The 12,101-nt window shown below is 46.4% G+C and overlaps 1 protein-coding gene across 3 annotated transcripts; it reads left to right on the plus strand.

The window, feature by feature from the left end:
* Positions 1-288: 288 nt before the first annotated feature.
* grnb (granulin b) lies at positions 289-9,570 on the plus strand. Of its 3 annotated transcripts, XM_079333654.1 has the most exons (17): positions 292-485; positions 748-819; positions 2,025-2,165; positions 2,793-2,933; positions 3,191-3,304; positions 3,562-3,703; positions 3,783-3,892; positions 4,591-4,720; positions 4,835-4,926; positions 5,104-5,236; positions 5,504-5,601; positions 5,750-5,983; positions 6,067-6,303; positions 6,775-7,038; positions 7,134-7,367; positions 7,830-8,090; positions 8,383-9,570. In XM_079333654.1, the coding sequence occupies exons 2-17, from the start codon at positions 817-819 to the stop codon at positions 8,527-8,529; spliced, it is 2,481 nt and encodes an 826-aa protein (XP_079189780.1). In that variant the 5' UTR covers positions 292-485; positions 748-816; the 3' UTR covers positions 8,530-9,570. The 3 variants fall into 3 exon arrangements, with proteins under 3 accessions (XP_079189781.1, XP_079189782.1, XP_079189780.1); XM_079333655.1 differs by lacking the exon at positions 5,750-5,983 and having other exon boundaries at positions 289-485; XM_079333656.1 differs by lacking the exons at positions 5,750-5,983; positions 6,067-6,303 and having other exon boundaries at positions 291-485.
* Positions 9,571-12,101: the final 2,531 nt, after the last annotated feature.

Here is a 12,101-nt window from a genome sequence, read left to right on the forward strand (position 1 = left end):
TCTGTGGGTTTTACTTTAAATGAACAAAAGATATTAATTATTAAAAGGAAAATGTAAGAAACTCAACTTTAGTTGTGCTTGAATGTGGATTTTTTTCTTTCAGCGTTAAAAGGACAGAAAAAGACTGAAGACATTTAATGAAGCAGCCTTGGAGGAACTTAGCAGCTTCCATTACAGACTCGAGTCAACAAGAATATAAACAGGTCACTGTTAAATATCCATAATCAGTAATTACATGTGCACACAGTCCAATACATACATGACTTATAACAGGCGTGTGACCAACGCATCCTGCAGCCGCTTCAGCTGTACTGTCTCTTTAAATGTGAGCTGCTGAGTCACGTGGGGAGTTGTGTCATGTGATCGCTCGCGAGCTTGAGGAAAGAAAAAACAGAAATCTCATTCTTGTGTGCTGTGAAGGTGTTTTTTTTGTGTAAGCCGCTTTACAGCCGAAGACATTGATGTGACTGCGCCACACCTGACAGGTAAGAAAAAACCACTCCACGAGTTTCCCACGAAGAAGAAACACTAACCGGTTAGCCACCTAGCTTGCTAAGCTCACTTATTTGTATTAGTTAGCTTCCAGCTAGCACGCAGCTCTCAGTCAAACCCTGCTCTTAAAGTTAATTTCTTTTAGTGTCAAGTGTTGTAATGTTTCTAAACGCGTCTTGCTTTGTGTCTTAAAGAGATTATCATGATTTCTTACAGCCTGCCTTTGTGACTAATGTTGTTTTTGTTGTTTGTTAGGTTGTAAAGAGGAGCATGCAGCACAGTGCTCTTTGTTCATAACAACAGAGCTCAATCCACCTGCAGATCATGGTAAAATACTCTCATTAACATTTATTAAATATTTATCCTTATTATACAAGCAGGCTGAATAATTATTAACTCATTCAACACAATTTATTTTTACTTTTTAATTGAGTATTTTTTATTTCCTGCTTCTCTAAACTACATTTTTATTTTAATTTATTGTTTTTATTAAAGCTGTAGTTAGTCTGCAGATTTGTACTTGGATGCTCATTAAAGAAAACACGTCTTTATGTACTTTTTTAATTGGTCCCTGTTTGAACTGTCACAGGACAGAAGTGAACATAAATGTGTACGAACCACTTGTTTTAATTTAAACATAATTAAGGTTTTTTAAAGAAAATGACAAGAATGATAGAAAATCCGACTAACGTGAAAATTAAAAATTCATAAAAAACATTCATCCGGATAAAGAGGAGAAAAGGTTTGTATGAGTCACTCTGAAAGAAGAGGAAAGTGTATATAATAATGATTCATAAACATGCATGCCCACACAAACAAACACATTTATTTAAAAACCTCTGACTAAGTTTTCATATTTTATTAGTAATCTAAAATAAGCAGCTGATAATAAAAAGAAAAAATACAACTGAATTGTATAACACAGCAAACAGCTTTTAAAGTTACTCTGTGTTTTTGCTGCTTTTTGCCCACAACAGATGAATTCCTCCCTTTTTATGTCGCAACCTCTCCCTGTATCACAAACGTCTGTTAAACCCTGAAGGAATGAGCCGCCTCCGCAAATCTGCCAGACCTCCAAATAAACCCAAAGAAAGCGAGATTAACTCTTGATTAAAAAGCCTTTTGTAATAGATTTTCAGCAAAACACCAAAAGCGTCACGGTTTGATCTCCTCGTGCGTCCGTTTGAACCTCGTCTGGATTCAGAAAAGTTCGCTGCAAAGTGACTCTCCTCGTACCTGAGTGAAACATTAACGAGGTGACTGAGGGCTTTGTGCACGGATGGATTTTGATTTTTTTTTTTTTAAAAAGCCTCAGATAACCGAGTTCACAAACATAAAGGGGACGTGGACTTTTCAGAATCTGCGTTTTTGTTTTGGTGTTGAAATCCGGTTAATCAGCTCGTGTGTTTGCTCAGCTGCAGCCTCTTTGTGTCAGCTCTGTTCTCGAGAGCTGAAGAGAAAGCTGAAAGATTAGATAAGGCCTGTTCAGGATCAACATGGTGTTTTTCACCTCTCCCCTCCTCGTGTTTCAGACTGTGCAGACGGCGGTCCTGCTCCTGGCTCTGCTGGGCCTCGGCACGGCGCTCGTCTGCCCCGATGGAGGCATGTGTGAGGACAAAAACACCTGCTGCAAGAACACCGTGGGAGGGTACGGATGCTGCCCACTTCCTCATGTGAGTTTTCAAACTGTCACTTACACAAGAGCTCTCTGCAGACGAGGCAGCCGCTGGTTCAGACGCTGTAGCATCATTACAGAGGGCTTCAGTTCAAACGCCACACATACCTAACATACTGCAACAGCTGTCACGGTCACGCACAAGGTAAATACGTTATGCATGACTGACACATGTATGAAGGCCGACATCACAGTTACATGACGATGTGTGTGCGTGAGCAAAAACATCCCACACAGATACACTTTGACCCGCACGACTGATTTAGGACGAAGGATTTGTTTGGCGAAGGAGAATCCGATCTGGCGTTTCCTGCTGGTCTCTGCTTTGAGCAGTTTTGCATTTTAGACCGAGGCATAGCAGAGAGCGAGACGAGACCTGGAGGGCAGAAGTGAGGCGAGGTCAGAGCAAGACGAGGAGGGGCGTGTCACTCACTTAAAGCGCAACACTGAGAAAGTCGTGGATGTAACCGGGGTATAAAACTCAAATTTTGCATGATTTAAAGTTTTCCTTCTAATCACAGTCATGATGGAAAAGCATCAGCCAGTCTTGATTTAGAATCCAGAATCCGCCCAGTCTGAGGCTGAGACGAGGCCGAGTTTGAATCCTCTGAATCCCCCCCGACAGGCCGAGTGTTGCTCCGATCACCTCCACTGCTGCTACCAGGGAACCATCTGTGATCTGGCTCACTCCAGATGTGTCAACAAGACGGTCTCTCTGCCCTGGATCAGACGAGTTCCCAGCAGACAGGCTCTGCTCGTCCCTCAGGTATTTTTCCTTCGGTCGTCCAGACCCTCAGCTCCTCCCTCGTTCTCTCTCCGATAATAAATCTTTAATCAAATATCAGTTTATTAACGTTCTGTCTGTTAAATAAACTTTCAAATGAGAGTCTTTTAACGTTGCTGTAAATTTGACTTTTTATTTGTGAGACAGAAAGTGAGAATCTTCCACCGGCATGCTGATTATTTTGTGTGTGTGTGCGTGTGCGTCATTGGTATTCATGGAACGTGTCTGCGATGTTTCAGCTCGAGGAGCGGGTGAAAGCGGTCATGTGTCCGGACAAGGCGTCGGAGTGTCCGGACGACACCACCTGCTGCGAGCTGCTGGACGGCTCCTGGGGCTGCTGTCCGTTAGTGAAGGTGACGTCCATATATCTATAATGACCTCCGCATCATCAACGCCAACCTCAAACACTCTCACGTCAACAGACATGATGTCACACAGTCTTCTGCTCGTAGTTGGAGGGTTCGATCCCCGGCCTCCTGCAGCGTCATGTCCGACGTCTCCTCGGGCGAGACGCTTGACCCCGGGTTGCTCCTGCTGCTTCGTCGTGACACTGACGGTCTCTCTCTCTCTCTCTCTCTCTCTCTCTCTCTCTCTCTCTCTCTCTCTGCAGGCGGTGTGTTGCGAGGATAAACTCCACTGTTGTCCGGAGGGAACAAAGTGTGACGTCGCTCACTCGAGGTGCGTGTCCGCCTCGCTCCAGTCCGTCCCCATGCTGCAGAAAATACCTGCCAGGAGGAGGGACAACGCCACAGGTGAGGAAGCACCGCTGGATAGAAAGTACCAATAATCTCCTCCGTCTGACCTGCTTTCTGTCTTCATGTGCTGCTGCAGCCTCTGCCGTCTCTGCCGTCACCTGTCCAGGTGGAAGAAGCAGCTGCCCCGATCAGTACACCTGCTGCCTGTTGGCCAGCGGAGACTACGGCTGCTGCCCATATCAAGAGGTGAAGTCAACCTGTGAGCCAATCAAAACAGCCGTGTGTTCAAATCTGATTTGGTCATCGTTTCTTCATTTCCTCCTTTTTGATAGCTGGGCAGTAGTTTTACGATAACTTAAAGTTTGTTCTGGGTGCACTCGACGTGTTAGTGGGCTCGCCTCACAGCCAGGATTTATGGCGTGCATGGCGTGGGCTCCCTCCGGCGTCCTCCCACAGTCCAATCACGTGCTGCTCAGCTTACCTGCTGACTCTGAACTGTCCGCAGTGTAACCCCGCTTCTCACCCAATGACAGCTCAGCTCCAGCCTCCTCGACCTCGAACGCCGTATCGATAACGGCTTGACTGAATGATAAGTGAGAGTAACCTTATGCATCAACGGGTTTTAACAGCGCCGACGTCCTGCACGCTCACTCGGGCATAAAGACCCTCATGTGTCCTGCTCTGTAACGAGGTGAGGAGAACACCGAGGACTTTGTTGGAGGAAGAGATGGAGAGCGAGCACGAGGCCGGAAAACTGTCTCTCAGCTGCTGCTGCCGAAACAACAAACTGTATTCTTCTCTAATCGCAGGAGAAACTCGACTTCACACGACGTTGCTCTAAATGAAATTAAATCTGAATATTTAGTCGATTCATGCATGTGTTTGTAATAAGTGTCTTTAACTCCAAGTTTGCGCCTGTTTTTGTTTTTTTTGATCATGTGCAGGCCGTGTGCTGCAGCGATCACGTCCACTGTTGCCCTAGCAACACAATATGTGACCTTGAGAGTGGTGTCTGCAAGTCTGGCGAGGTGCAGCTCCCTCTGCTGAAGAAGATGGCCGCCGCCCCTAAAGACGGTGAGGAGAAAAGTGCAGATAAAAGAAAGAAGAAGAAGAAAAAAAAAAATTAGAAAATAAGTTTGAAACATTTTAGAAAAACAAACGTGGCGTGTGTTTTTATCGTTCCGACAGTCGACTGTCCAGACAAGACTTCAGTGTGTCCGGACCAGACCACATGCTGTCAGCTGACAAGCGGCTCGTACGGCTGCTGTCCGATGCCTGATGTGAGTAACGGATAAATCCTGTCCTCCATGTTCCTCTAACATGTGTCTCCAGTCTGTCTCCAAACCCCCCAATGATGTCTTCTGTCTTCTGCCTGCTCCACTTTTCAGAAACTGTGGCCCAAACATGTTTATTCACACAAGTTCAAATATGTCTGTCTTTGTTTTTTTTTTCTTCAGGCCGTGTGTTGCTCAGATCACATCCACTGTTGTCCTGCAGGGACAGAGTGTGACCTCGTCCACAGCGCCTGCGTGTCGCCCCACAGAGACGCCACCGAGATCATCGAGATCAACGCTGCAGACAATTCTAAAGGCAAGAGCCAGAGAAGCTGCAACACGGCATGTTTCCTTCATGATCACAGAGGAAGAGAGCAGCTCTCTGATTGGTCCTTTTAAGTAGTTTGAATTCAATATGAAAGAAGGGCATTATCAGTTGATCTCATGCCAGAGCCTGCACGGAAAATTAGCTGGTCCAAGAATAAATAGGAAGAAGACAATGTGATGTTTGTGCTGGATTTATTATTTATTTTCCTTTTTGCTCCGTTTGAAACTGACGATAAAGTTTCTGTTTGTCTTTCAGTTGTTTCAGTTCCCTGTAACGACTCGGTGGCCTGTGCTGACGGCTTCACCTGCTGTAAATCCTCAGAGGGGCAGTGGGCGTGTTGTCCGCTCTCAAAGGTACGGACGTGATGATGTTCACAGACGCATGCATGATAATGACCCATCCTCGGGTCAATACAATGAAGGCTAGCGTTCATCAGACCAGAGAAGTTTTAGTTTGAAGTTGCCGATCAGATGATCCTGAAGTCGTTTCTTCTCGCTGCAGGCTGTGTGTTGTGACGACCACCTGCACTGCTGTCCTCACGGCACCGTCTGCAACCTGGCCGCCTCCACGTGCGACGACCCCGCCGGCAGCACCGTCATGCCCTGGCTTGAGAAAGTCCCCGCCTTCCCTCTGCCGACCGACAACAGCAGATGTGATAAATCCACATCGTGTCCGGGAAAAGCCACCTGCTGCAAGACGGCGAGTGGCGGCTGGGCGTGCTGTCCTCTGCCTCAGGTGATGTTAGATTATTGTCGCTCAGCGCGGTGCGCTTCACGATGACGGTAACACAATAACCCGGTGTTTTTTTTCTTTCTCAGGCTGTGTGCTGTGACGACCACGTCCACTGCTGCCCTCACGGCACCGTCTGCAACCTGGAGGCGGAGAGCTGCGACGACCCGTGGGGTTTGTCGCCGCCCCTCCCGATGGTGGAGAAGGTGTCGGCGCTGACCTCGGACGATCGGGACGAGAAATGTGACAGGCAGACGATGTGTCCCGGAGGAACCACGTGCTGTAAGAAAGACTCTGGACAGTGGGCGTGCTGCCCCTTACCTCAGGTCAGTGACCTCTTCGCTGTGCGTGCGAGCAGACGGGTCTCTGCAGGGTGCTGCTGTGACGTCTCAGGCTGTTAACAGTTAAAGAGATACGAAGCAGCTACAGGCGTCAAGGATGTTAAAGTGCTTCATCTTTTCAGAGTAGAAAAACAAGCTGCTATTGCAAATTTAAACTTTAAACAAAGGAGTCAGAAAGCATCCGATTCTTTGCATATTTTACTCTTTAATTATTTTTTGATGCATATTTTTTCTACATGCATATATATTTTTTTTTTTTGCACTGTGTGATCTTGTTCTGCTATCCGGCTTTTTCTGCTGTAACTCTGTACATGTCTCCACTTGCGAGACGAATAAAGGATGATCTAATCTTAACGAAAATTTAAAGTTCAAGAAGTTAAAAGGCAGTGGCTCCTAATTCCTCTAAAATCTGACATTTCCTGCGATTTTTAAACCTGTTTTTTTTTTTTTTTGCAGGCTGTGTGCTGCAGTGATCGTGAGCACTGCTGCCCAAAAGGCTATAAGTGCAACATAGCGGAGCAGACGTGTGATAAAGCCGGAGCCGTCAGTCTGCCCTGGCTGCAGAAGATCCCGGCTCTGCACACGGAGAACAGTCCGGCTGTTTCTGCTCCACGTCGTCCGGTCGGGATCGTGTGTGACGCCCAGACCAGCTGCCCGAAGGACACGACCTGCTGCTTCATGGACAAGACGCAGAAGTGGGGCTGCTGTCCTCTGCCAAACGTAGGCGACTGTCGCCCTCGCACACACACACACACACGAACAAATAAGCTAAACTGTGTGTCGGGTTCTGAAGTCATCTCTGCTGTTTTTTTCAGGCCGTCTGCTGTAAAGATGGAAACCACTGCTGCCCCAGCGCTCACACCTGTGAGCCTCACCGCTCCTCCTGCTCTAAGGGCGCTCATGTCGTCCCCTGGTTCACTAAAGTGAGCGCCCTCACCGAGCCAGCCACAGTCACGGACGTTAAATGTGACGACAAGAGCAGCTGCGCTTCAGGAACGACCTGCTGCAAGCTGGACTCCGGAGAGTGGGGCTGCTGCCCGCTGGTGAAGGTCCGTGCTTTTAGCCGTTTCTGTGTCTGTCGCTTTAAATATGTAAATGAGCTGTGTCTGGCCACGCCCCCCTCTCTGGAAGGGCTCGGGTGTACTCGCTGCTTTCTGGCTCCATATCCTATTGTTTACGGTGAGAAGGCAGACTCAGAGGGCAGAACAAACACCTAGCTGTGGGAGTGTCACCCACCTGGGGGAGGGGCTACTGCCCTTTGTGATGTCATGAAGGGAAAATCTCCAAACGGCCTGTTTGCGCACACATTTTTAGACTTTTCTCATCATTGGGGGGTTTGTAGACAGACTAGAGACTCATGTTAGAGTGAGAGGATTTAACAGAACATGTGACCTTTAAGATTAATGATAGTGACATCACTGTCTAAATCTAATGTGAGCAGGTGAACAGGTGAGAAATGTTTCTTCTTCTTCTTCTCCTGTTTGATTGACGTTGAGGTTTCTGCTCTTCAGGCGGTTTGCTGTGCCGACCACCAGCACTGCTGTCCGCAGGGATACACCTGCAACATGCACACCGGGACGTGTGAGAAGAAGAGCAACGTGAGCGCCCTCATGAGCGCCCTCCTTCAGAGTCGAGTGGTACAGTCCGAGCCTGCGGCCACAGAGGACGACGCGGACGTACCATGTGACGCCACGGGGGTGTATCACTGCCCCGGGCGAGACACGTGCTGCAGGATCTCAGACACAGAGTGGGCCTGCTGCCCCTCGCCCAAGGTCATCCTCCATCTTTTCCTAAACGCTCGTTTTAATGAAGGATGCACAGATTTGATTTGAGAATTAAAACGGTTGAATCTTCAGGAAATGTGAACATTTATGACACGTGATCGTCTGTGTTCCTCGCATGCCTGGAGGGAATCTTGCAGCAACACAGATCTCGGGATTTGAATGATGAAATGAGAGCGACATTTCTCTCGTCCTGTCCGAGTCTCTCCGCTGCTCATCTGACTTTTTATATATTTTTTATACATTTATGGCTCATGTGGTTTTTCCTCTTTTTGTTCCTCAGGCCGTGTGCTGCTCGGACTCAAAGAACTGCTGTCCTGCAGGATTCTCGTGCGACCTGAAGGCTCAGAGTTGCACCCCGCGATCCCCGCTGACCTGGGACTCTTCGTTCAGGGGCGGCAAGAAAGACTTTAACAGAGACGGACTTTAATCCTGCAGTTAGTCAGCTCAGCGTGGTCCACATCGACTCATCTACACTCCAACTTCGCTTCGGTCTTTATGGAAATGAATTTACAAAGTTTCTGCACTCGTGATTTTATTTTGGCGGGGGGGGTGTGGAGTAAACCTTGAAATGGAGCGGACGCATTCGGCCTCTCTTTAGCTGAGCAGAGCGTGCAGGAGTCTCTTCATGTGACGCTGTATTTATCATCACTACAATTACGCGACCGTGCCAGGATCCTTCCAAGACTGATTTTGAGTTATTCTGTTTTTCTTGTTGCCAACAAAATGTGGAGAAAAAAAAAAAAAAAAAAATCTTGTGATCCAGTTCCACCTTCTGACGTCTCGTCTCTTAACCGTGTGCTCTCCACTGATGTGCAACGTGGGTCGTGAGTTAATGAAGGTTAAAAGAGTTTCACAGTAGAGAAACTCAATGAAGCTAGCACGAGTCTGAGGCGCAACGATTGGAAAAGTCATTTTAACAAATTGTGAAATTTGTCTCGAGAAAACAGATTAAAGAGATTTTAAAACACCCTGTTTTTTATTTTATTTTGCAGTTTTGTTCTTAAAACGTCTTTAAAAAGCTTCATGTTGTGGAGGCTTGAAGCAGACGGTAGTAGCTCCACGTACAGGCCGCCCTGACCCGGGTCTACTCTCTCTCTCTCTCTCTAAAAAGCACTGGGTCTAATTGACTGAAGTTGTTTCTTGAGGAAGCCGCTCTTCTCTTCTAAAGTGAAGCTGATCTGGTTTTATGATGAAGTGTATTTGTGGTTAATTTAAAGGTTTTATCAAACTGTGAAGGAAAATGTCATGTAAAGCAGCCATACAGTGTTTTACAATTTCAATGCTACGTTGTTTTTTTTGTTTTGTTTTTTTGTTTTATTGCTAAACTTGATTTTACCACAATTAAAAACGTCTCCTGTAATCAAACAGTTTCAGCTGCACTTTCTCTGAGTCGGAGCTCAACGTGCTTTAAATGTGTTTTGTATTGAAACAACGAACGGCTGTATTTGCAATAAAAGGTGACGCTGTTGTTCTGAGCTCAATAATGTCCTATTTTAACTGGGCAGTTATTCCAATACTAAAGATTCCATTAAAGGACACCTAGTGTTTAGACTTGGTACTGCAGTCCAAATTCTAAAGATTACAGAGAGCAAGCTACACCATTTCAGGATGTCGTCATTAAATCTTTCTCCTTTTCCTTCTTCAGTCTTAAGATTCAGACTTTAGTGTGTGTGTTTGTGTTTGTATGAGGGTGTGTGTGTGTTTGTGTGAGGGAGGTGTGTGTGGGGTGTTTAAGAGTTAAATAACGTCCCTTTAAATATCCACTCAGTGTTTGTGATAATTAGATTCACTGAGGTCATCCCTGAAGTTTATCAGATGGCAGGATGTCCAACAAGCCCACTCACTTCCTCCATATCCTCTTACTCCCCCTCCACACACACACACACACACACACACACACACACACACACACACACACACACACACACACACACACACACACACACACACACACACACACACACACACATTCATCAGAAAGTTATTATGACGACCCGAGTAAATACGACACAGAGTGGTGAGTGGAGACACAGCTGTGTGTGTGTGTGTGTGTGTGGGGGGGGGGGGGGGGGGGGGGGGGGGTGTCCCACTTTTCCTGTCAGCAAACTTGGCAGGCAGCGATCGGGGAGCTTTATTTCATCGTCTGCCCCCTGGTGGCCACAAACGAACATGACGGCTCTTCTCTTCTGCTCGAGTGGAGAACAATGAGGAAACGCTGCTTCAGCTCTAAATGAGGTCAGACGCTCTGTTCCTGTGAGCCCCCCCCCCCCCCTGCCCCCCCCCCCCCCTCATCGAGGACATAAAGGACGGTTACTTCATGTGAAGGCCTTTGATGCAGACTGCTGCCTTTAGAGGGATGAGCGATTGTTTACTTCATAAACCTTCAGTCTCAGTGTATTATAGGTCAGCACTGTCTTCTCCTGAGACATTCAAATGTCAGCAGGCCTCACCTGCACACAAGAGAATATCTTATTTTATTTATCTTAGTATTTGTGAGAACTTTATCTAAAATTGAAAGTGTCTGTTTATGGTCTGTTTAACGGATTATGTATATTTTTACCAATAATAATAAATTACCAAATTTTTTTTTTTGTAATGTTAGAGTTCTAAATGTTGACGTTCTACATTTTATGTAACATTTTTGTTTGCTTGGCTTTTATTTAGAGTTTTATTCTTTCAACCCTGCTTTTATTTTGAAATAAAGTCAGGACCTTCTGGTAGGTCAAAGGTTACGCCACATTCACAACATAACCACACAAACCCCTCACAGATTTAAAAAAAACAAAAAACTGATGAACTCGAATGATCATCATTCATTCATTGATCAAACTGAAGTCCAGGTGTCAGTTTTCCGTGGGAGGCGGAGTCCCGGAGGAGCGGCGTAACCTCGGTGAGGATTTTCAGCTCTATGTTTAGCAGACCTGACCCCCCAACAGCACCCAGGACCGAAGTGACAAAAAGACTTTGACGTGTGCAAAAAAAGTCCTCACTATTGGTCAGCAGCTGATCCAGTTCAGATGTTACCAGGGAGGAGAGGGACCTCCACCCTAACACACACACACACACACACACACACACACACACACACATACTTAACACTCCCTCTTCTGGTATTCGGTTAATTCCCACAGGAATGTGTAGATCCAGACGACGTCAACTTCAGCAACAAATGTGCTGCTGGAGAGGATGCTGGACGGATGGACGTCTGCCAATCACCATCTGAACAAACAACAGCGAACATTATCTGTGTGTTTTCAAAGTTTACACAACTCACACTTCTTATTATCTGATTAGAAATGTGGGGAAAAACCCCCCCCACAAAGATCAGAGACACTTTGTTTGTCACTGTTTATTAACAGCACAAAGAAACTTGGTTTGTGTAGTTCAGACTCAGAGGCGTTACAGGGGCGAGATGGGATGGTGGAGTCAGCGAGGGAGAGCAGCGCTGTGTGTGTGTGCATGTCTGATTTTGTGTGTATGTGGAGCTGCTCATGCAGAAACACAACATCTTAACGCTCTGAAAGGAACATGGTCAAAATGAAGCAGCGGTGTGACTCGACTTTAACCTCGGAGGTGTTGACGCACACAAATTAATTTCCTATTTTTCCTCTTTCTATCCCCAATATAACGATCCGTAGACACGTCCTCACAGCTTGATTCTTCAGGGACTCAAACACTACGATGTTTCTGTATGTGAGCTGTTTAACTTGCACTAATACTTTTATTGGCATTGAAAGTTTCACACTTGCAGAAAACCCCTGAAAAAAAAGTTGTCTGATATTTCCAGGAGCAGCTGTGTGTGAGCACTCAAACAGACTAATTTATCACCTGAACTTTCTGCCTTAAAGACATTAAAAGGTCTGAAGGCTGCAGGTGTCACTGAGGGCATGAACAGTATCTGTCCACAGGCTGCTGTGTGTGTGTGTGTGTGTGTGTGTGTGGGGGGGAGGTGGGTGTTTGGTGTTTGGAGGAGGGGCAGGCGGCAGGGTGACTGAGGTG

This window comes from Symphodus melops (assembly GCF_947650265.1).
Source record: "Symphodus melops genome assembly, chromosome: 21".
Lineage (NCBI taxonomy): Eukaryota > Metazoa > Chordata > Actinopteri > Labriformes > Labridae > Symphodus > Symphodus melops.

Coding starts and splice junctions, on each gene's coding strand:
- grnb (XM_079333654.1), top strand. Junction 6,304..6,774: donor CGTGCTGCCCCTTACCTCAG/GTCAGTGACCTC, acceptor TTTTTTTTGCAG/GCTGTGTGCTGCAGTGATCG. Junction 7,368..7,829: donor GCTGCTGCCCGCTGGTGAAG/GTCCGTGCTTTT, acceptor TCTGCTCTTCAG/GCGGTTTGCTGTGCCGACCA.